This window comes from Poromitra crassiceps (genome assembly GCF_964638095.1).
Source record: "Poromitra crassiceps genome assembly, chromosome: 12".
Lineage (NCBI taxonomy): Eukaryota > Metazoa > Chordata > Actinopteri > Beryciformes > Melamphaidae > Poromitra > Poromitra crassiceps.
Genome location: NC_139632.1, coordinates 27,895,561 through 27,921,244, shown reverse-complemented (window position 1 = coordinate 27,921,244; position 25,684 = coordinate 27,895,561). Strand labels below are relative to the sequence as shown.

The following is a 25,684-nucleotide window of genomic DNA, read 5'->3' as shown; positions in this document are numbered from 1 at the left end:
TCAAATTTTCTGAAGTTGCTCCTCGCCCCTCTGCCTTGCATCTCATCTGGTTCATTCGCAAAGTTATAGATAGACCACAATACGTCAGGCTGCAGGGCTGCCAGTCAAAGTTATAGATAGACCACAATACGTCAGGCTGCAGGGCTGCCAGTCCGAGGTGCTGGTTAACAACACCGGCACCCCCCAGGGAACTGTTTTCTCACCCTTTATGTTCACCCGGCCTCTACCCCTCGGACTTCCGTTTTAACTCAGACAAGAGCCACCTACAAAAGTTCTCCAACGACTCCTCCATTGTCGGTTACATCACAGATCACAACGAGGAGGATTACAGAGCCCTGGTAAAGAACTTTGTGGAGTGATGTGACGCCCCCTCCAGCTCAACATCAGAAAGACCAAGGAGATGGTGGTGGACTACCGGCAGAGTAAAGGGAGGTCCCCAACTCCCATCACCATCCACGGGGAGGAGGTGGAGATGGTGAACTCTTACAAGTACCACATGAACAACAAACTTGGCTGGACTGTTAACACCGAGGCCCTCTACAGGAAGGGCAGAGGAGCTGTTCTTCCTGAGGAGGCTGAGGTCTTTTAATGCCTGCAAAAAGTTGCTACGAGTGTCTTCATCAGTCTGTTGTTTCCAGTGTCCTCTTCTTCACCGTAGAATGTTGAGGAGGTAACACCAACATTAGGGACACTGGCAAGCTGAACAAGCTGGTGAAGAAAGCCAGCTCTGTAGTTGGAGCAATCTGGAGGTGGTTGCAGGGGCAAGGACGAGGAGGAAACTGCACGCCATGCTGGACAACCCCACTCCTCCCCTCCATGGTGTACTAACGGGGATGAGGAGCACATTCAGCCACAGACTTATTCCCCCGACACTCCACTAAGCACTTTGGCCAGTCCTTTGTGCCAGTAGCCATCAGGCTCTACAATAAGAACTAAGGACCTGTATCCACTTACTGTATGCATTTTTGCACATGCTTTTTGCACATGCATTCTTGCACAATGGCTCTGCACTTTACCAAATCATGGACTTTGCACTTGCACATGGACTCATTTATTTATTTATTATTTATTATTTATTGCGTTTATCTGTTTTATTTACCTTTTACTGTCTTCTGCCTGTTCTGTACTTTTATCCTCTGCTGCTGTTGCTGTTTTTAGACACCTGCATTTTCCCATGGGGATAAATAAAGGTTTCAATTCAATTCAATTGTTGATTGTTGACTGATCATCTGACCCAGATTGTAGGCTTTCAAATTGAAAAAAAAGATTATTTGTCGAGAATTGCTAAGTGCCCCTCAATTAATGCAAATCTGTCACGAAGCTTGATAAACTTCAGCTGAGCGAGTTTTCAGGTTTCTCGATGCATGAAATGATGCAAAACATCCAAACAGCTTAATTATGATTAGAACAGTTTATGCAGCAGCAGAGGCTGTTTCACACATTATCAGCACTGCTGACCGCAATGTAGAGCAACTTCCGGTAGCAGCTTGATTGGGAAGTTTGAAATGTGCAGTTGAGTGTCCTTTTTAGCAAATAATGATCCCTCCTGCCCTGCTTTTCTTATTGACCTATAATAATATGCCAGCTGTCAGTAACACAGTGATTGATGATGCTGCCTGCAGTGTTTGTCTGTGTTATTTGGATATGAGCAGTATATTTCTCTAGCACCTGGTTCATTTATTTTATATACAGTAATTTGCTGTAAAATACTTGAAGCCATTGTACCATCACAAGAGAACTGTTTAATTTGAGCCATTTGCTTCTCAGTGGAGCAATGTTACCAAATCCTCATTCACCCCCTCACTCTGTTCCCCTGCTCTCTGCCTATTGTCTGTACTCTCTCTGTGCCCTGCTCTCTTCCTGTTGTCTGTACTCTCTCTGTACCCTGCTCTCTTCCTGTTGTCTGTACTCTCTCTGTACCCTGCTCTCTGCCTGTTGTCTGTACTCTCTCTGTACCCTGCTCTCTGCCTGTTGTCTGTACTCTCTCTGTACCCTGCTCTCTGCCTGTTGTCTGTACTCTCTCTGTACCCTGCTCTCTGCCTGTTGTCTGTACTCTCTCTGTACCCTGCTCTCTGCCTGTTGTCTGTACTCTCTCTGTACCCTGCTCTCTGCCTGTTGTCTGTACTCTCTCTGTACCCTGCTCTCTGCCTGTTGTCTGTACTCTCTCTGTGCCCTGCTCTCTTCCTGTTGTCTGTACTCTCTCTGTACCCTGCTCTCTTCCTGTTGTCTGTACTCTCTCTGTACCCTGCTCTCTGCCTGTTGTCTGTACTCTCTCTGTACCCTGCTCTCTGCCTGTTGTCTGTACTCTCTCTGTGCCCTGCTCTCTTCCTGTTGTCTGTACTCTCTCTGTACCCTGCTCTCTTCCTGTTGTCTGTACTCTCTGTCTGTATCCTGCTCTCTGCCTGTTGTCTGTACTCTCTCTGTACCCTGCTCTCTGCCTGTTGTCTGTACTCTCTCTGTGCCCTGCTCTCTTCCTGTTGTCTGTACTCTCTCTGTACCCTGCTCTCTTCCTGTTGTCTGTACTCTCTCTGTACCCTGCTCTCTTCCTGTTGTCTGTACTCTCTCTGTATCCTGCTCTCTGGCTGTAGTCAGATACAGAGTTCTGGGACAAGATGCAGGCGGAGTGGGAGGAGCTCGCTCGACGAAACTGGCTGACGGAGAACGAGCAGGCCCAGATCCCCTCCTCTGTGTCTCCGCACGAGAAGGTCACTACAGTCATTTCAATCACCAAGTACACAGGCAATGTCTATGGATTTGTCTCAATGACATTGTGACACTTTATGTACAGTAGATTATGCTTACCAGTCTAGAGTTTTGTTCTGAGATGGCATACCAACCGTTTGAAAACAGTGTCACCTACTTTTATCAAATGATTAATAACACACAGTTAAAATAAATTATGGCACTTTTTAAAGCGGCACTGGGCAGGATTTGGATGTAAAAATACAACTGTCTTAGCCTGAAACACAAAGTGGGGCTGCAACAGAAAACAGTATTGAAAATTCAAGTTAAAGTCGAGCTGAACCCAAGAATTACTTTTCTTTTCTTTTAGTTCAAATACCTGGGTATGCAGTGCACCTATTTAATAATGTATGCAAAACAAATCACAACAATCTAATTTCTTTAGTTTTTCACACTCTTTCACATCAAAAGTTCATTTTTCAAGATTTCATTGATAACAGTAATTTACAGTTTGCTGACGTCACCCAGTACTATCAAATTTCTACCCCATTTCAACCAATCATATCACGACATGCAGCTGTCAATCAAATCTTCATTTCTGGATAATTTTCTCTTCCAAATGAAGTCGAAAATGGCGCCTAGTGCCTGTCATCTGGCAGAATTCCTATCCCATAAACTAACTACTAACTTGGCCAATTGTTAGAAACATGGATAAAAAACAAAAACTATAATCTCTAAGAATGCAAAGAAATGTAACTGGCTCGTTAAAACGCGCATTCCAGGGATATCGTATCGTTATAGCAGCGATAATGGCGCGCGCATCCGAGAGCTTGGTTGTCAGGGGTCGCACTTCGGAGATTCCAGGCCGACATGCTGCACTCTCCGCTCGGCAACACGAAGGGTCGCTGAGCTCCACTCAGCCACTCAGCCTCCCGTCAAAAGGCTCTTCCCGAGGGGAGCGCCACAACACACTGAATCGCACTCGATTTGGAGGCGGAACACGCAATTGTCCAATAAAATAATCGACATGATACTATGACCCGCCTCTCAACCTGTCATCTTAGACAAACTATGTTTTCAGTCTGAAACGGACTCATTATGCACGTGACAAACAGTCAACGTTAAGTTATCCAAGTCAAAGTAAAGTTATCCCCTCTATTTGAGACACCATAAATTTGCAATATTTGCCCAAATTAAATTCTCATGCCAGGAATGTCTCTTCTCCAGAATAAAGAGGATCCAACACACTGAATCCTCTTTATTTGAAAACTATTGAATGATGAACTTAATGATTTTTCTTTTCTCCCCAAAATGGATGTAGAGCATTTTGGAACAGAATATTCAAAGAACGTATATTCAGCTTCTCTGACCATTGATACATAAGAGAAGCTGTTTATATTGCCTGCTCTTTAATAAAGACAGATGGTTTGGAGTGATATTTTATAGATGCAAGGAAAGTGATAATTAATGCATGAATTGCCTCCACAACATAGGAGTCAGATGTTCTTCATTGCCTTTGTGGATTATCGCTGGAAAAAAGTGATAGTAATATATGATGGTAACATCACCATGAATCGTTATGAGCTGTAGAGGATATAGGCTTTGGATTGAGAGTGAGGCGGTAGCTTTGAGAGCATATGGCTAAGCTATACTCTACCCATTAGTTGACCTTCTTATGTAAGGAAATCATACCAGAGACTTCTTGGCTTCCTGGTTGATCCCAGTGCAGACTAGGGTGGGTTCTTATGAAAGAAAAAGCCGTTTCAAAGTCGTGGTGTTGAGAAGCGGCCAACAGAACACCAGGGTCATCACAGTTTAAAAATGCAGAGTTTAACATTTAAAGAGGACAGACAAACCCTGGGGAGCTTAGCCCAGGTTTGATGTGAAGCAGAAAAGATCAATCCCTGCTTTGCTTAAATATACAACTGCAGAAGACGCTTTCCCACTGTCGCTTTGAATGTGGAGAGAGAAGACTGACATTGCCAGTGCCCCTGTTCTAATGTAGTGGTGGTGTTGTTGTTGTTGTTGTTTGGTGTGTGTGTGTGTGTGTGTGTGTGTGTGTGTGTGTGTGTGTGTGTGTGTGTGTGTGTGAATAAATAATTTAAATGTGTGTCTTGTTTCTTGTGATGACAGGGTTACTACTTCCACACGGATAACCCTTATAACGACTGGCCCAACGCGTTTGAAGAGGGACTAAAAAAGTCTCGAGAGGGAGACTTGCCGAACGCCGTGCTTTTGCTGGAGGCAGCTATCTTGCAGGACCCTCATGATTCAGAGGTGAATGGACACTATTCTACTAGCACACACACACACACACACGCACACGCATACGCATACGCACACGCACACGCACACACACACACACACACACACACACACACACACAGATACATACATTCAATTTTGTCCTTATTTAATCAGGCGAGCTAACCGTGAAAGATGTTTTATTTACAGCAGTGACCTTGCGGCGTCGATGCAAGGAGAACGAAGGAGAGTTACACACACTGACAGACAGCTGACCAACACTGCCACACTCCTGCTGTTGGCTTTTCAGTGCCTTGCTCCATCCAGTTTTCCAAGGATTTGAACCGGTGATCCTCTAGTCACATTTCTCCAAACCTCAGGCTAGCGCCACGCCACTCATTCCCCTTTTCTTTCATGTATAAAGACACACGAGCAGCCAATAAGTGAGTGACTACAGTCGGTGTGAAGTAGACTCAGTACAGAATGTGTGAAGTAGACTCAGTCTGTGTGAAGTAGACTCAGTCTGTATGAAGTAGACTAGTCTGTGTGAAGTAGACTAGTCTGTGTGAAGTAGACTCAGTCTGTGTGAAGTAGACATAGTCTGTGTGAAGTAGGCTCAGTCTGTGTGAAGTAGACTCAGTCTGTATGAAGTAGGCTCAGTCTGTGTGAAGTAGACAGTACAGTCTGTGTGAAATAGACTCAGTCTGTGTGAAGTAGACTCGGTCTGTGTGAAGTAGACTCAGTCTGTGTGAAGTAGGCTCAGTCTGTGTGAAGTAGACTCAGTCTGTGTGAAGTAGGCTCAGTCTGTGTGAAGTAGACTCAGTCTGTGTGAAGTAGACTCAGTCTGTGTGAAGTAGACTCAGTCTGTATGAAGTAGACTCAGTCTGTATGAAGTAGACTCAGTCTGTATGAAGTAGACTCAGTCTGTGTGAAGTAGACTCAGTCTGTGTGAAGTAGACTCAGTCTGTGTGAAGTAGACTCAGTCTGTGTGAAGTAGGCTCAGTCTGTGTGAAGTAGACTCAGTACAGTCTGTGTGAAGTAGACTCAGTCTGTGTGAAGTAGACTCAGTCTGTATGAAGTAGACTCAGTCTGTATGAAGTAGACTCAGGCAGCACAAAGTAGCTCGACGCTGATTGCCTGTAGAGGGCAAGGGAGTGTTGTTCCTTTTTCTTTTTTCTCCCCCCAGTTAATAGAGTTGTTTACTGTAGCAAAAATACCCAGCCGGCTCATATTCCCAATGAGAATATCATTTGCCCAGTGGGCTGAGTAATAGCCCATTTTGCAGTTTTTTGTCTCTCCTTCATGTATTCTCCCCCATTCCAGAAAGAAGCGCCCCTCTTTGCAGCCTCAGAGAGCAAAGCCTTCACACAGACTACTTGCTGGCTCCCCTGCAATGTACAGGAATGTGGCGGTTAATGTGCCGGAGAGGATTATCCCGGGGTGTATGGAACTAATACGATTCCAAAATTCTATCCTTGGAGCGCTTAGCGGCTTATTTCCCCCGCTGTGAAGACCTCTGAATCATTCATAAATAGTTTGCCCCCTTGTTTGCACTCATTCAGGACTTTTCTTTTTGATCTTAGCCTATGATTCCATGTCAATGTCAAAGAATGGGACAAAACAGAGATGGAGGAAGGAAAAGAGGAGTAATCCACTTGGATCGTAAATTGAAGCTTGTATCATATCTGCCCGGCTACAATCCGATCATGTGGAAACGGACAAACGTTAGCTCAAAGTTCAAGCAGCACGCCTCTCCACCCAGTCATATTTATATTTTAATGAGCAATATCTTCATTCGAGATTCCTCATCCGGTGCATTTAATGAACTTGGTTTGCTGCCAAGGAATGAGACGTCAATTATCATTTCACTTCTCGAGAGAGAGCAAGAGGTACAACGGTATGTCAGCGAGTCGTGTCTGATAGCGTAATTCAGTAATTCATTGCCTTCCGTTGCCTTGGATGAATCAAACATCGCTTTTTCACTGAGGATAGTGAAACACATCCAAGCTAATCACTTTTCCAATATTAAACTTCATTGCTTGTGTCCTTACTTGATTTAATGAATGAAACTTGTATTCTGGGGAGTTTCCTCTGTCTAACACACCGGCAGCAGCGAGTCCTTGTGCCTGACAGACAAAACACTGCTAGTTGTGTTACAGCCTCTCTCAGTCTCTGTGAGAGTCCTGCATTGTCTGATACAGGTTTCAACCCTGCTGTGTATTGTTTCCCTACAGGCATGGCAAGTGTTGGGGACCACCCAGGCTGAAAATGAGAATGAGCAGGCAGCAATTGTCTCCCTCCAGAGGTAAGGAGAAGCAGCTGCATGAAATCCCCACTGCAGCTTACAGTCAATTGCCCACAACTTCACACGCGCATGGAATTTGCAGGTTTCAACCAATCTTCAGTATTTGAATGCCTTGAACTCCGATTTCCCTCTTAAAGACCCCCTAAAGTCAAAAATATGGTTTTCTTCTTGTTCCTGCCGTTGGATGTTTGAGCTTCACTGTGCAGAATGATGTCTGTGCAGGGTTTAAATGGTAAATTGCCTGCATTTATATAGCGCTTTTATCCAAAGTGCTTTACAGTCAGTAAATTCACCCATTCACACACGGATGGCGGCAGGTTACCATGCACCAACGGGAGCAATTTGGGGTTCAGTCTCTTGCCCAAGAACACTTCGACATGCAGACTGGAGGAGCCGGGAATTGAACCACCGACCTCTTTTATTCAAAGCGATTAGTGGACGACCTGCTCTACCTCCTGAGCTACAGCCGCCCCAGGGTCAGGGTTTAGAAGGCTGTTTTCACATTCATCCTCTGAAAGTGGAAAATGTTTCTGTGCTCACTGCAAATGACATTTTCAGGAGGTGGGCATATGTGACATCAGAAATAGTTTGGAAGCCAATCCTTGTCCAATATTCAACTTAGTGTGATATGGAAGCAGCCTCCAGCGCACATACACTGAGAATCGACTTTCCAGTGAAGACTCAGTGTTTCCCATACATAAAGGAATTTGTGGCGGGCCGCCACAATAATATTTTGACCGCCACAATAAGATGTTGACCAAATTTTTTTTTTTTTTTTTTTTTTTTTTTACAGTGCACCTGAACGCAACATGCAAGATATCCGCTGAATAAGTGTCCAATAAATGTTCATGTCATTCTGGCCAATACTTCTGTTATAGCATTTCAGTCTGGAATATGGAATATCTTTCAATAATCTATGATTTAGCTGCTAAATTGTCAAATACCGCCATCTGCTCGCTACCCAGGCACTTATGTATGTACTTAACCTAACTAACTATCCGGTGTGCACAACATTGTCAGCCTAAACTCCGGCTGACACCCCAAAAACCTACCATCCGCTACAGAAAAATGTATATTGTTTGTTTATTAACTGGCCCCTCGCCTTCTATCATTTCACGAAAGTGGCAAAGCAAGTTGAGTATCCCTGACCTATAGGGAGAAATTTAGTTTGTCATTGTAAGCCCACAGCACAGTAATGATGACATGTTCTTCATAGATCTAGCCTTTTAATTTTGCTCTTAAGCTTTCTCAAAGTACGGTACACCAAATTCATGCATTTTACTTTAAAATGTTTAAAAAAATCTCGCGGGGGGGCATGCCCCCGCACCCTCCTAGGGGGTCTGCAGTCCCCCACCACAAATTCTCAAAATCCTGTGGGAAAGACTGGAAGACTTAGATCTTGTGTCCAGCAGGAAAACGTTTTAGATGAAATCTATTTGCATATTCATATAATATTCATAATGAGGGAGATTGGAGTAATGTCATTTTAAGGATTTTAACAAGATCATTTTACTTTTTTGGGGGGAAACCATATCAGACACAACTTATTATTCAAAGTAGAGTATTTAACATACATCTTAAAATGTGACTTTAAGAGGTATTTAAAATCCCCCTCAAGTAGCTTCAAGGTTAGATTAAAAAAAAAAAACTTTTTTTCATATTGTATGAAATCTGCTCATTCCAACGCGGATCAGACTCAAATTGTTTTACCGCGACTGCACCATTATATCAAATGCGGGGGGGGACTGTGCATCAGGGGAAACTTGTGAATCATTTTATAAACATAGACTTCAGTTGTACTGTTCAATGGTGACTTAAATAAAGTTGTGCTGTCAACTTCCCTGTGGGTTATATGGACAAACTTCACCTGTGTTTCAACTGGCATGAGGGTGAACATGAATGACAGAATTTTCATGTTTGGGTGAACTATTCCTTTAAAAACAGAATATTAAAAAAAAAAAGCTCAAAAGCTAAAACTCAAAATTCCAATGTAATGCTGCGCGACATTATATCAAGAATACCATCATTTTACTTCAGTGTTGTCTTTCCTATTGTCTTGCTTGCCAGACTATCTCCACACTTGGTTTCATACTGTACCAGTGCAGGAGAGAGTCTGGCTCAACTCACTCCCATCAGACACACAGGGAAAGACTGAAATGGTCGGTTTGCTGCTAGCCTGCTTCCGTTGTGTCAGCCTATCTTTCCTATATGCCAGACTCGTTCCCAATCCAAAACACCTCAACCCTCTCAAAGCCAGCTCTCTCCTCTACTTCTCCAACCAGTGATTGGACATTGGAGAGGATCATTCTGAGGTTGTTCCCTTAAAATAGAGACGCCCCACATGGGTGATGATTGCAGAGGGCCAGGGGTGAGCAGGCACCACATAGGGAGATGGCCCACTTTCATTCATGTGTCATGACAGTGCTGGGGCCATAATGGGACAAACAGCACCTCTGTCTCACACTGACAGTAATGGAAAACACAAGAGACGGCTATTCAGGGGAAACACCCCCTCTCATACTGTATGTGTGCCTCATACTTTTCCATTCTGTGGATAGAAAGAATGTAATTGCTGTTCTTCTAACCAATTGCTTTTCATGAGGTGGAAACGCAGTATGTAAACCCCTCAAGCCCCCCACACATGGTCCACGGTGAAACAGCTCTACGCCCGCTGTGCTGTTGTTTTTCTACGGGGAGAGCAGTGTCGCCCAACTATGTGACAGCGCTACCCTTGGCGTCACGCACCACTCGAATTTGCGACCAAAGTTCAAATGATTTAAACTTTGACCTCGTTACCGCTGACCTGTCTCCGTTCTACCTCGCAGTGAGAGAAGAGGAGATCGCTTACAGTATCATGTGAAGGGAGTTTCACTGTCCCCAGTTTTCATGTCCTGCTAGAAGCCCACTTAATCCAATAGACTTGTGCATATTCAGATGTAGCCTAGATTTTAGGGGTGTGAACAAAATTCACGATTCAGTCCGATATGATACGACACAGTGGTGTCATGGCTCGATATGTTTTCGATACAGCAAAGAAAGTAGAAACGCCATGAGAAAATTCATTGATTTTAAATGTATCTTTATTTATTCTGCTTACTAGCGGAATAGCCATGCAGTGTATCGGGCTGCGCAGCCATTGCGCCGCTGCTTCAAAATAATATATGAAATGTCATGAAAGACGTCATGAAATCACAATTACACAACTCTTCAGAGAGCTTTTATTATTATTATTTTTTTATTATTATTTTATTATTAACAAAGGATACACGCCGGTCGGCCGAGTCCCACTCTGTCTCTGATTGGCTTAGCCTGATAGTCTTATCACTAATCCTAACCAACCCAAGAAACGAAGGCAACGTGTACTAGCAAATCAGAGGCAGAGTAGGATGGTGTGGTGTGTGTGACGTCACCCATTGATTTGTGGACTGGTTTGGTTTGTGTGGTTCCGTTCGGCATTTGTGGGCGCTGCCACCTTGTTTTTCTTTTTTGTTTGTTTTTGTGTGCTTTTGTTTTTGTTTTAGACAGAAGAAAAAGATTTAAATCATTGAAGTGCCATGGATACTCTCCAGCAACTGAAGAGACAAAATGTTTTATTGATTTTTTTTTTCATTTGCTTACTTTTTGATGGGTGGCCAGTTCTATTCTAATTTATACCAAATCAGAGATTGTCCCTGGAAAGCAGTGTTGTCTGGCCACCCTGTTGTACTTCAGACAAACAATAGATTAAAGTTGACCTTGTTTGCTGGGGATGATAATAGTTTCTCTCTGTGCAATCGTCAATATGCACCAAAGTTTACAGCACATTTTACTGTGGATTCCAGTCTGATTATAGGGCAGTTTTACAGTAAGGACGTTGGAGCATTGTCTGTAGTGAATCTGGCTTCAACATCATCATTATGCCAGTGAGTGAGTGAGTGAGTGAGTGAGTGGTTGGGTGGGTGAGTGAGCATATCTCGATATTGCTGGGGACCCAAGAACTTGTTGGATTTGGTGCAATTTGGACAGACGACACGTTCAATATTAATGGGCATTGCACTAGTTGATGAAAGCTACAGTAAATCTTGTTTTGGCTTCTTCAGTCTCTAGTCTCTCTCTAGTCTCTTAAGTAATCCATGTTCCCACTGCTCTTCTCCCCTTCCCAATCACAAAGGGCAGTGTAGCTCTTAATGTCATCCACATGACCAGTGTTAACTGTAGACCTCACTACAATTGCCAGTGTTATATTTTCTGTAAATGCAAACCTAATCCAAATGCCCTAAGCCTGCTGTAGGTAAGTTCAAGAGGAAAGAGGTCAAATCCAACACAAGGAATGACACGCCTCTGAGTGAGTGACAGTAGGGGTGATTGACAGGATGGACAATCACCTTCTGCCTCAGAGTTCTCCTCATTGGTCAGATGGGTGTCTACACATTTCACTTTAAAATGAAAATAGCGAAGAAATGGGGCTACCAGAATGTGAGATGCTGACATGTTATCCTGCAGGTCTTTGGACATCAAAGGTGCCAATGTTATTACTTCTAAAGAAATGTGAATCCATAAAGGTTACCTACTGCAGGGGCACCCGGGGGGTGTAGCAGTCTATTCCCTCGCCTACCAACACGAGGGCTGCATGTTTGAGACCCCGTTGTTTCCTCCGTACGGCAACCATTTTAGGGCATCCTCCTCCCTCAGAGTATTGGCTATCATTCTTTAGTCTAAGCGTTGTCAGTTCTTGTGTCTCCTAGTAAACTGTATCGGGTCTGCTCTGAAACGCCTTCAGTCCTCACACGAAAACACTGTCATTCTTCCTGCAATACTGTTCCACTCCTCACGCGTCAGTCATCGCACAATACGGCGTCACTCGTCAGTCATCAGTCCTCAGTCCTCAGTCCTCGTTCCTCAGTTATCGTAACTCATTCCTCGCACAAAACGGTATCACTCCTCATGCCTCCTATCATCAAAGCGTCATTTCCCCTCCCTCAGACAAACCTTAAAAAAAATCTCCTAACGCATAAAACTGTTGCTCCTGTTTTGTTTTTGTTTTTGTTTACTAGGAGACACAAGAACTGACAACACTTAGACTAAAGAATGATAGCCAATACTCTGAGGGAGGAGGATGCCCTAAAATGGTTGCCGTACCTCCAGCTTGGTTGGGCGTCCATACAAGCACAATTGGGCGTGTCTGCGGGTGAGAAGCCAGATTAAGGGTATATGCTGCTTCCTCTGGTTGGGACACCTGTTCAGCGAGGAGGGGAACTGGGGGGAATAGCGTGCTCCTCCCACGCGCTACACCCTGCCTGTGAAACGAATCGCTGTCAGGTTAAAGAAGTGGCTGGCAACTGCACATGATTGTATCGGAGGAGGCATGTGAGAGTCTGAGATCAGCTGCAGGGGCAGAGCAGGAGAGCTGCAGCTCCTCCACTCTGACCTGAGATCAGCTGCAGGGGCAGAGCAGGAGAGCTGCAGCTCCTCCAGTCTGACCTGAGATCAGCTGCAGGGGCAGAGCAGGAGAGCTGCAGCTCCTCCAGTCTGACCTGAGATCAGCTGCAGGGGCAGAGCAGGAGAGCTGCAGCTCCTCCAGTCTGACCTGAGATCATTAGCCACCGCCTGGTGTTCCTTTGCCCTAGCCTGTCCCAATTAATGCCCATCAAATCAATGCCCATCAAAATAGATTTCCCTTTGAAGTGAAAACCTTCCATCTCTCTTCTCCCATTCCCCTGTCTGCTGTGTCTCATCTATGTTCTCCCATTCCCCTGTCTGCTGTGTATTCATCTCTCTTCTCCCATGCCCCTGTCTGCTGTGTCTCCATCCAGGTGCTTGGAGCTCCACCCCAACAACCTCGCGGCCCTCATGGGCCTGGCGGTGAGCCTGACCAACACGGGCATGCGGCAGGACGCCTGTGAGGCTCTGCTCCGCTGGCTGAGGCACAACCCCAAGTACAAAGTCCTCCTGAAGGGCAAGAGCCATCTGACGGGCTCGCCAAACTCCCAACGCAGGATGTCTCGTGTCTCCAACACGGGCCGATATGAAAGGTAATGCAGGATGTCTCGTATGTCCAACATGGACAGATGTGAAAGGTAACACAGGATGTCTCGTATGTCCAACATGGACAGATGTGAAAGGTAATGCAGGATGTCTCGTATGTCCAACATGGACAGATGTGAAAGGTAATGCAGAATGTGTCGCATGTCCAACACGGACAGATATGAAAGGTAACACAGGATGTCTCGTATGTCCAACATGGACAGATATGAAAGGTAATGCAGGATGTCTTGTATGTCCAACATGGACAGATATGAAAGGTAACACAGGATGTCTCGTATGTCCAACATGGACAGATGTGAAAGGTAACACAGGATGTCTCGTATGTCCAACATGGACAGATGTGAAAGGTAATGCAGGGTGTCTCGTATGTCCAACATGGACAGATGTGAAAGGTAACACATGATGTCTTGTGTGTCCAACACGGACATATATGAAAGGTAACACAGGATGTCTCGTGTGTCCAACACGGACAGATATGAAAGGTAACACAGGATGTATCGTATGTCCAACACAGACAGATATGAAAGGTAACACAGGATGTCTCGTATGTCCAACATGGACAGATATGAAAGGTAACACAGGATGTCTCGTATGTCCAACATGGACAGATATGAAAGGTAACACATGATGTCTCGTGTGTCCAACACGGACAGATATGAAAGGTAACACAGGATGTCTCGTATATCCAACACGGACAGATATGAAAGGTAACACAGGATGTCTCGTATGTCCAACATGGACAGATATGAAAGGTAACACATGATGTCTCGTGTGTCCAACACGGACAGATATGAAAGGTAACACAGGATGTCTCGTATATCCAACACGGACAGATATGAAAGGTAACACAGGATGTCTCGTATGTCCAACATGGACAGATATGAAAGGTAACACAGGATGTCTCGTATATCCAACACGGACAGATATGAAAGGTAACACAGGATGTCTCGTATGTCCAACATGGACAGATATGAAAGGTAACACAGGATGTCTCGTATGTCCAACATGGACAGATATGAAAGGTAACACAGGATGTCTCATATGTCCAACATGGACAGATATGAAAGGTAACACAGGATGTCTCGTATGTCCAACATGGACAGATATGAAAGGTAACACAGGATGTCTCGTATGTCCAACATGGACAGATGTGAAAGGTAACACAGGATGTCTCGTATGTCCAACATGGACAGATGTGAAAGGTAATGCAGGATGTCTCGTATGTCCAACATGGACAGATGTGAAAGGTAATGCAGAATGTGTCGCATGTCCAACACGGACAGATATGAAAGGTAACACAGGATGTCTCGTATGTCCAACATGGACAGATATGAAAGGTAATGCAGGATGTCTTGTATGTCCAACATGGACAGATATGAAAGGTAACACAGGATGTCTCGTATGTCCAACATGGACAGATGTGAAAGGTAACACAGGATGTCTCGTATGTCCAACATGGACAGATGTGAAAGGTAATGCAGGGTGTCTCGTATGTCCAACATGGACAGATGTGAAAGGTAACACATGATGTCTTGTGTGTCCAACACGGACATATATGAAAGGTAACACAGGATGTCTCGTATGTCCAACACGGACAGATATGAAAGGTAACACAGGATGTCTTGTATGTCCAACACGGACAGATATGAAAGGTAACACAGGATGTATCGTATGTCCAACACAGACAGATATGAAAGGTAACACAGGATGTCTCGTATATCCAACACGGACAGATATGAAAGGTAACACAGGATGTCTCGTATGTCCAACATGGACAGATATGAAAGGTAACACAGGATGTCTCGTATGTCCAACATGGACAGATATGAAAGGTAACACATGATGTCTCGTGTGTCCAACACGGACAGATATGAAAGGTAACACAGGATGTCTCGTATATCCAACACGGACAGATATGAAAGGTAACACAGGATGTCTCGTATGTCCAACATGGACAGATATGAAAGGTAACACAGGATGTCTCGTATATCCAACATGGACAGATATGAAAGGTAACACAGGATGTCTCGTATGTCCAACATGGACAGATATGAAAGGTAACACAGGATGTCTCGTATGTCCAACATGGACAGATATGAAAGGTAACACAGGATGTCTCGTATGTCCAACATGGACAGATATGAAAGGTAACACAGGATGTCTCGTATGTCCAACATGGACAGATATGAAAGGTAACACAGGATGTCTCATATGTCCAACATGGACAGATATGAAAGGTAACACAGGATGTCTCGTATGTCCAACATGGACAGATGTGAAAGGTAACACAGGATGTCTCGTATGTCCAACATGGACAGATGTGAAAGGTAACACAGGATGTCTCGTATGTCCAACATGGACAGATGTGAAAGGTAATGCAGGATGTCTCGTATGTCCAACATGGACAGATGTGAAAGGTAATGCAGAATGTGTCGCATGTCCAACACGGACAGATATGAAAGGTAACACAGGATGTCTCGTATGTCCAACATGGACAGATATGAAAGGTAATGCAGGATGTCTTGTATGTCCAACATGGACAGATATGAAAGATAACACAGGATGTCTCGTATGTCCAACATGGACAGATGTGAAAGGTAACACAGGATGTCTCGTATGTCCAACATGGACAGATGTGAAAGGTAATGCAGGGTGTCTCGTATGTCCAACATGGACAGATGTGAAAGGTAACACATGATGTCTTGTGTGTCCAACATGGACATATATGAAAGGTAACACAGGATGTCTCGTATGTCCAACACGGACAGATATGAAAGGTAACACAGGATGTCTTGTATGTCCAACACGGACAGATATGAAAGGTAACACAGGATGTATCGTATGTCCAACACAGACAGATATGAAAGGTAACACAGGATGTCTCGTATGTCCAACATGGACAGATATGAAAGGTAACACATGATGTCTCGTGTGTCCAACACGGACAGATATGAAAGGTAACACAGGATGTCTCGTATATCCAACACGGACAGATATGAAAGGTAACACATGATGTCTCGTATGTCCAACACGGACAGATATGAAAGGTAACACAGGATGTCTTGTATGTCCAACATGGACAGATATGAAAGGTAACACAGGATGTCTCGTATGTCCAACACGGACAGATATGAAAGGTAACACAGGATGTCTCATATGTCCAACACGGACAGATATGAAAGGTAACACATGATGTCTCGTATGTCCAACACGGACAGATATGAAAGGTAACACAGGATGTCTTGTATGTCCAACATGGACAGATATGAAAGGTAACACATGATGTCTCGTATGTCCAACATGGACAGATATGAAAGGTAACACAGGATGTCTTGTATATCCAACATGGACAGATGTGAAAGGTAACACAGGATGTATCGTATGTCCAACACAGACAGATATGAAAGGTAACACAGGATGTCTTGTATATCCAACATGGACAGATGTGAAAGGTAACACAGGATGTCTTGTATATCCAACATGGACAGATGTGAAAGGTAACACAGGATGTCTCGTATATCCAACACGGACAGATATGAAAGGTAATGCAGGATGTCTCGTATGTCCAACATGGACAGATGTGAAAGGTAACACAGGATGTATCGTATGTCCAACACGGACAGATATGAAAGGTAATGCAGGATGTCTTGTATGTCCAACATGGACAGATATGAAAGGTAACACAGGATGTCTTGTATATCCAACATGGACAGATGTGAAAGGTAACACAGGATGTCTTGTATATCCAACATGGACAGATGTGAAAGGTAACACAGGATGTCTCGTATATCCAACACGGACAGATATGAAAGGTAATGCAGGATGTCTCGTATGTCCAACATGGACAGATGTGAAAGGTAACACAGGATGTATCGTATGTCCAACACGGACAGATATGAAAGGTAATGCAGGATGTCTTGTATGTCCAACATGGACAGATATGAAAGGTAACACAGGATGTCTTGTATGTCCAACACGGACAGATATGAAAGGTAATGCAGGATGTCTCGTACTGTATGTCCAACATGGACAGATATGAAAGGTAATGCAGGATGTCTCGTATGTCCAACATGGACAGATATGAAAGGTAATGCAGGATGCCTCACGTCTCCATCACGTATACAGACTGAATAGAAAGCATGCATGGGTAATGGTACATGATGGTTCAAATACTGAGGGGAGTTGGTTCTGTTCTGCTTTGAATGTTACATCAAGCCTGATGATGGCAAGGTGCTGCTAATCTTAACGGCTTATTGTGTATCAAAGTTAAGCGCGTGGAGCTACAGTATTTTCTTTTTACCAGGTCAGCAAACAAATGGACAATAGGACATATTTTCACCTGAAATTTATGTGGGGAAGTGTTTTGCAGAAAATGCTTGTTTTTTCCGGCACTGTTCTTCAGATTCATTCACACCGTTCTGCTTCAGATTCATTCACACTCTTCTGCTTCAGATTCATTCACACTGTTCACACTCTTCTGCTTCAGATTCATTCACACTGTTCACACTCTTCTGCTTCAGATTCATTCACACTGTTCACACTCTTCTGCTTCAGATTCATTCACACTGTTCACACTCTTCTGCTTCAGATTCATTCACACTGTTCACACTCTTCTGCTTCAGATTCATTCACACTGTTCACACTCTTCTGCTTCAGATTCATTCACACTCTTCTGCTTCCGATTCATTCACACTCTTCTGCTTCAGATTCATTCACACTGTTCACACTCTTCTGCTTCAGATTCATTCACACTGTTCACACTCTTCTGCTTCAGATTCATTCACACTGTTCACACTCTTCTGCTTCAGATTCATTCACACTGTTCTGCTTCAGATTCATTCACACTGTTCTGATTCATATTAATTCACACTGTTCACACTCTTCTGTTTCAGATTCATTCACACTGTTCTGATTCAGATTCATTCACACTGTTCTGCTTCAGATTCATTCACACTGTTCACACTGTTCTGCTTCAGATTCATTCACACTGTTCTGCTTCAGATTCATTCACACTGTTCACACTCTTCTGCTTCAGATTCATTCACACTGTTCACACTGTTCTGGATTCAGATTCATTCACACTGTTCTGCTTCAGATCCATTCACATTTATGCACATTCACACCTGGGGACTACCCATTACAACAGTCTTCTGTTATTGGACACAAAGCAAATCCACCGCAACAATTGGGGGTTAAGCGGTTAAGCGTCAAGGGTGCCTTTGTGGTGGAAGTGGAGAACAATCTTCATTCACGTTACTCCACAGATTTTCCCAGGCGATTCTCGATTCTGTTCTATGAAGGCTGTGGTACTGAGTGTAGCTATGAAGGCTGTGGTACCGAGAGTAGCTGGTTCAGTTCAGCCCTCCAAGGTTGACAGACGGAGTGGCGAGAAACACTCTACAGTGTGAGTCACTGGTTTCCCTGAGGTTGTCAGTGGAAAATCTCAAACACTAAATATCTGTGTTGTCCTCTTACCACTGTCAGAAAAGGTGATAACGTATAGAAATAAAGAGAAAGGTGTCAAATGTATCGGGGTGAAAATCAGCAATAATCTATGGCAATAGCTATTAGGATGCAGAAGCTGTCTAAATCTGTGTTTTTAACCTGGCATTAAAACACCCATAACAACCTTTCAGTCTTGTCCAATATCACTGAGTGGCTGACAGACATATGATATATCATGCACTGTAAGTTGCACAGTCAAGAACGTGATCTTTTAGAGGCCATTTAGAGTCTCATTTGGTTTAGAGGGAAGAGCTATTACTCTAGTGTCAATGAGAGGGAAAGTTATTTCAAGGTCTCCCAACCACAGCTGGTACAGGTGCAATTCCAAATGCTACGTGCATCCATCTCATCAAAGCACTCTTTGTGAAAAGCAGACTGTCGCGGCTATCTTAAGTCAGAAACATGAGCTTGCCAGCTGTATCAGATGGAAGAGGCCTAATTCTGCTCCCAAGGTACAGCACCACGTTATCAAATCATCCAGTGTCTAGTCCATGTGAAGACATACAGGAGTCCACTTTCTAAAAGGTCTAGTCCATGTGAAGACATACAGGAGTCCACTTTCTAAAAGGTCTAGTCCATGTGAAGACATACAGGAGTCCACTTTCTAAAAGGTCTAGTCCATGTGAAGACATACAGGAGTCCACTTTCTAAAAGGTCTAGTCCATGTGAAGACATACAGGAGTCCACTTTCTAAAAGGTCTAGTCCATGTGAAGACATACAGGAGTCCACTTTCTAAAAGGTCTAGTCCATGTGAAGACATACAGGAGTCCACTTTCTAAAAGGTCTAGTCCATGTGAAGACATACAGGAGTCCACTTTCTAAAAGGTCTAGTCCATGTGAAGACATACAGGAGTCCACTTTCTAAAAGGTCTAGTCCATGTGAAGACATACAGGAGTCCACTTTCTAAAAGGTCTAGTCCATGTGAAGACATACAGGAGTCCACTTTCTAAAAGGTCTAGTCCATGTGAAGACATACAGGAGTCCACTTTCTAAAACGTCTAGTCCATGTGAAGACATACAGGAGTCCACTTTCTAAAACGTCTAGTAGTCCATGTGAAGACATACAGGAGTCCACTTTCTAAAACGTCTAGTCCATGTGAAGACATACAGACATACACTTCTAAAAAGCTGAATCAGAAAATGAAAATGTAGCGGAGGAGATACATGCATGAAGCACTAGGCACTAGGGGGGACCCCCGATTGCCACCGGGTATTTCGCATGCTAATTGTGTGTGCCTGTGTCTCAGTAGCCCTAAATCACACTAATCCATATGTGTGTGTGTGTGTGTGTGTGTGTGTGTGTGTGTGTGTGTGTGTGTGTGTGTGTGTGTGTGTGTGTGCGCGCGCGTTTGTGTGTGCTTGTGTTGTTTGTGTGTGTGTGTGTGTGTGTGTGTGTGTGTGTGTGTGTGTGTGTGTGTGTGTGTGTGTGTGTGTGTGTGTGTGTGTGTGTGTGTGTGTGTGTGTGTGTGTGTGTGTGTGTGTGTGTGTGCGTACGTGCGTGCGTGCATGTCCACAGCTCCCTGCTGCCCGAGGTTAAGGAGCTCTTCCTAGAAGCAGCTCAGCACAACTCGGACAGCATCGACCCGGACATCCAGACGGGCCTGGGGGTTCTCTACAACCTCAGCGCCGAGTTCAACAAAGCTGTGGAAGCCTTCAACGCTGCGCTGTCAGTGCGGCCCGAGGTATCCAATCCCCTCTCACACACACATTTGTTCCTAGGCACTTTTTAGAAACAAAGTCACCGGCTGGGGTCTGAAAAGTTACTAAGACTCTGTTTGGACTTGGTATTAAAGGAGAATTTCATTTTTTTTAACCTGGAGCCCTCTCCTCACATTAATTATTATCTGACGACTCACCCAGTGTTCTCCGCAGCGTTTTTGTCCGTCTTAGGCGTTGTTTTAAGATCAATACTGTGCAAGCCAGTCCTAGAATGGAGCTCCGTGGGGGCCACGTGGCAGCGTGCTTTTCATCCATGTAAATAGAGTGTTTTATTCCCGTTTTCGACCCATATCGTCATAATCTGATCCCTAAAGAACCATCAGATTGCTAATTCTCCCCCGGGCTCTTTACAGCGGTAGTTACAGGCATCCCATTTCCTCCTGTCGGGTCAGTGAGACCAACTCTTGTCAAGTCCCGCAATACCTTCCTGCCGCTGGCCTGTGGACTGACTTGACGAGAGTTGGTCTCGTCAGATAATAATTCATGTGAGGAGAGGGCTCCAGGTTAAAAAAAAACGAAATTCTCCTTTAACAGGCGATCCGATCTCAAGTGGACAGCTGCTCTACGCACATCTGTTCACACCTGGAACTCCACATGCGCCTCAGTGACCACTTGTGGTGGGATCTCGCCCCCCCCCCGCCGCTCTATATGCAAATAAACCTTTAGGCAACATAATTTCTGTTTGCAAAGACCAAATGCGATGTCTTTAACCTCATATATCCCCGAGGACGTCTCTGCTGTCATACAAACACGTTTCTGAGAACAATCAGGACCCATCATTCAGCATTATGTCCAACCGGTTTCCCCTTCTACTGTGGCAGGTCACCACCATAAAGTCATGACCCAACATGCTAAGAAATACTTTCTATAGTATTTTATATAGTATTTGTAAAGTATAGTTTTTTTCTTTCTTTTTTAATTAATTGCAGACTATTTCTGCCAAGATGCATGGAAGTGACGCAAACACAGAGGACGTCACTAAGCAGTCCTTCAATATGTCCTGAGGACGCATCAGGATGCATTAGCATTTGCACTACAAAAGACACGTGGTCAAATGTGTCCAGACCACCTCGGCAACTGATTTGAGTGACCAGATCACAATGCGTCTTGGTGGTCGTTTACAATTGCATTTATCGCTTTCCACTTTTGTGAGCCGATTGCCCATTGTAAAACCAAGTGTAAACAACAGCCTCTACATCTGGTGAGAAAGTTACCAAGCTGACAGCAGTGGCTCTGCTGCTGCAAACACGCACCCATACAGACACACACACATTAGGCTACACACACACAGTACACACACACACACGCACGCACACACACACGCAGCGCACACACACAGTACACACCAAATCTTCCCATGCAAGCATATGGCAGACACGAAGCCCTCCAGCATGTACATCCCCTCAGAGTCTAAATGGGGACATAGTAACATACTTGATAATGCTCCAGAGCTGTAGCATTATCAAGGGAGAGCTCATGCAAGCAGATGCAGTCAGGCACAGCAAACTGTCACACCCATATCTGAAGCATGGAGCTATAAATGTGACCTCGTGAACTCCTGACTGGCATGCATGTGCTGCCACACGTGATCTACACGCTTACACGCTTACACACACACACACAAGAACCCTCCCAGCGCTATCCCAGGCTGCTAGGCGTATTACGCACTGGTAAATCCAAATCCAACCTCCCCACATTTGACTTGGTAATAATGTCTGCTTCCCTGCTGGAAAAATCGCTCTGCACAAAGGGAGATAATGATAGTCTGCTGCTAGGCTTAGCCAAATATGAAGGACCCCCTGTGACCTCGGTGTGCGCCTGTCTATCTCCAGGTGGGGAACGAAGCCAAGGACACCCTGTGTTAATGAGCTCTCCTCAAATGATCCTTGCAATTGTTAGGTTAGTTTATAACAGGGAGCAGCGGAATGCTCCAAAACACTTCCCAGTCATTTGACCTGTTCTCAGTCGCTAGTGACTGGGAACTGAGAGAGCAGGTCACGTGGGGGCTGGGTTTACCTAGGCTAGAAAATTATAGCTTGCTCTTTTGAAAATGCTTTGTCATGCTGTCACCACAGATCCTGAGCTGAGTGTTGAGGAGCGGGCCCAGATTATTGTGGTGGCTGTAGCTCAGGAGGTAGAGCGGATCGTCCACTAATCGCTTTGGATAAAAGAGGTCGGTGGTTCGATTCCCGGCTCCTCCAGTCTGCATGTCTAAGTGTCCTTGGGCAAGATACTGAACCCCAAATTGCTCCCGTTGGTGTGCCAGCACCCTGCATGGCCATCGGTGTGTGAATGGGTGAATGTACCTACTGACTGTAAAGTCTTTGGATAAAAGTCGCTTTGGATAAAAGGGCTATATAAATGCAGGTCATTTTGCCATTTACCATTATTCAGGTCTATCAGAGTGTTGAGGAGCGGCCCAGATTATTCAGATCTATTTCACTCACAGCCTCCCATACAGTAATTTGAGAAGACATCGGTGGCTACTTGTTCAGTCTTCCCATAAGTGTAATCCTCAGCCTGGGTGAAATGATGATATTTTCTACCTGTGCCAATGCTGTAGCTCCTCTGCTTTTGCCTTTGATGTCTGACACTTAAGGTCTTTGCACACACAGTCCGATTGTTTTCGTATGCGTGTTTTTTAATCCGTCACCTGAAAACACAGACGGGTCCCAGCTCGCAAAAATCTATTGACTGATGGGAAAAACGCAGAAAATCGAACCTCGTCCGAAAACCTAAATGACGGACGTAATTGTCGGACTCGGTGTGTCAATGATGATTGACACAAATGAGGTCGTATTCTTTCTTTTTTTCGTGCGTCAATTTCGGACGAAAATACGGACTTGGTGTGCAAAAGCCTTTACACTGGCATGTACATTTTAGCCATTTAGTGGATGCTCAGAGGCAGAGCAACTTACAATGGGTGCAACAATACAGTAAGCTTCCTAGATTTCCAACATTACCAGCCACCGAGGAGTGCAAGGGTCAAAAAGACAACTGTACAAAAACAACAATAAATAAGATGTATTATACACAATAGATAGGTGTTAGATAATGATTTTTTTTTTGCTTCTATGCATGACTTTGTGTGTATGAGCACGAGAGTTCACCTGGAGTTGAGATGTAGTCACCTGGAAGGGGTTAGGGTTAGGCTTTTGTGTAACGGCACATCTTGTGCTCCTGTGTAGGAGCACGAGCTGTAGTCTTGCGCGATCTGGCGAGTGATGTCACTCAACTGGAAGTGCTGTCACGCAATTGCTCGACTGTGATGTCATCAGGCAGTCGTGATGTCATCAGTGATGTCACTCGAGCAAAAGTTGAATGCATTTTGCAATTTCCCAGCTGTGATGTCACTCGAGCAACTGTGATCTTATCTTAGTCACTATTTGTGATGGAAGTGATGTCAGTCGGGCAGGTGTGTGTGTGTGTGTGTGTGTGTGTGTGTGTGTGTGTGTGTGTGTGTGTGTGTGTGTGTGTGTGTGTGTGTGTGTGTGTGTGTGTGTGTGTGTGTGTGTTGAATGCATTTGCAATTGCACAACTGTGATGTTACGCGAGATTTGGTCTGGATTTGGATTTGGGTCTGGATCGACGCAACAAGGAAGAGGGTGTGTGTGAAGTGATGTCACTCAACTGGAAATGATTTCACACAATTGCTCGACTGTGATGTCATCAGGCAGTTGTGATGTAATCAGTCATGTCACTTGATCAATTGTCTTCTTCTTCTTTAGTTAAAATTGGTTAAGTGGTGTCTGTATGTCTGCACCGCTTACTTCAGCACCTAGGTATTTTTATTTTTTATTTTGTGTGGAAAGCAAGCAGCAGACTTGAAATCTGCAGTACTTGCGGATAACGTTTTTGCCTAAATGCATTGAATATTCAAACCCAAATGCATTGCAGCCGCGCGCTACATTATCTAGGCTGACAGCATCATACACTAGGACAACACACATCACAATGAACTCACACAATCTCAACTCAAAACAAACTGTCTTCTGTGTTCACCCTCTGGCAATGTCTCTCCCCCCCCCCCCCCCACAACCCTCAACCCTTCCTCCACTCCCCCTCCTTCCAGGACTACTTGTTGTGGAACCGCCTGGGGGCCACATTGGCGAACGGGGACCGGAGCGAGGAGGCGGTGGAGGCCTACACCCGGGCGCTGGAGCTCCAGCCGGGGTTCATCAGGTCCCGCTACAACCTGGGCATCAGCTGCATCAACCTGGGGGCACACAGGTGGGTGACTGGTGGCTCGAGGCTATAAAGAGGAAAGTGCTTACTTTTGGTCAAATGCAGTGGAGCAGAATAGATTGAGGCAGTGGTTCTTAACCTTTTTGGCTCCTGACCCCTTAAAATGAAGCGATATGGCTCTTCAGATGAAATTTGAGGAAAAAATGGTAAATATGATAATACATTTATTTGTGTAGTAGAAATATGTTTTTCCTATCCCATAAATCATCTTGCAACCCCACCAAATTATCTCACGAGCCCCTGGGAGGTCCTGATCCCAGGTTGAGAACCACTGGTGTAGGGTGGCATCTATGAATAAGAGTCAAACGTGGTGGGATTGATGGAGTAATTATAAAATCTACAAGCATGGAAGTGGTGAAAGTATTATGCATTAGTAGAACTATAAGTTGTACTTGTAGTAGTAATTTATCGCACGGAAACCTCAGAGGTTTACAATACACAAGCCAGGACACTGCTTGTACAGTATATGCAGGATAAACCCTCCCAAGCTTGCTCACCCCATCTAGCATTTCCAAACCAAACTGACGTGTTTCTGTGCATCCCTCAGAGAGGCAGCCAGTAACTTCCTGACGGCCTTAAGCCTGCAGAGGAAAAGCCGGAGTCGCCAGCTGTCACACCAGGTGATGTCGGGGAACATCTGGGCCGCTCTGAGGATAGCTCTCTCCATGATGGACCAGCCTGAACTCTTCCAGGCTGCAAACATCGGCGACTTGGATCTTCTCATGCGAGCCTTCAACCTAGACATGTGAGGAGCGGGAGGCGATTCGATAACGTCGCCCCCTTCTCCCGAGCTCTGATCCCCCCCCCCCCCCCCCCCAAACAGCCAAAAGCCCAAAGTGTACACACATCAGAAAGAGTTGGGTCTAATGTAAGAGACAACAGTGTGCTTTCTTTGCACATTAAATAACTACAGCACTCAAAGTTGTTGTATTGCCCCCCCCCCCCCCCCCCCCATGTA

The 25,684-nt window shown here is 44.7% G+C and overlaps 1 protein-coding gene across 1 annotated transcript in view; it reads left to right on the top strand.

Annotated features, from left to right (window-relative positions):
- The window catches only part of pex5la (peroxisomal biogenesis factor 5-like a), a gene marked incomplete at both ends in the record, with an annotated part of 143,314 nt that extends 117,839 nt beyond the window's left edge, over window positions 1-25,475 (top strand). Inside the window, 7 exons of the mRNA XM_083647429.1 lie at window positions 2,589-2,705; window positions 4,816-4,959; window positions 7,161-7,231; window positions 13,024-13,242; window positions 20,279-20,444; window positions 24,554-24,711; window positions 25,274-25,475. Coding sequence (XP_083503555.1) covers window positions 2,589-2,705; window positions 4,816-4,959; window positions 7,161-7,231; window positions 13,024-13,242; window positions 20,279-20,444; window positions 24,554-24,711; window positions 25,274-25,475 — 1,077 coding nt within the window. The remainder of the gene's footprint in view (window positions 1-2,588; window positions 2,706-4,815; window positions 4,960-7,160; window positions 7,232-13,023; window positions 13,243-20,278; window positions 20,445-24,553; window positions 24,712-25,273) is intronic.
- Between the last annotated feature and the right edge of the window lie 209 nt (window positions 25,476-25,684).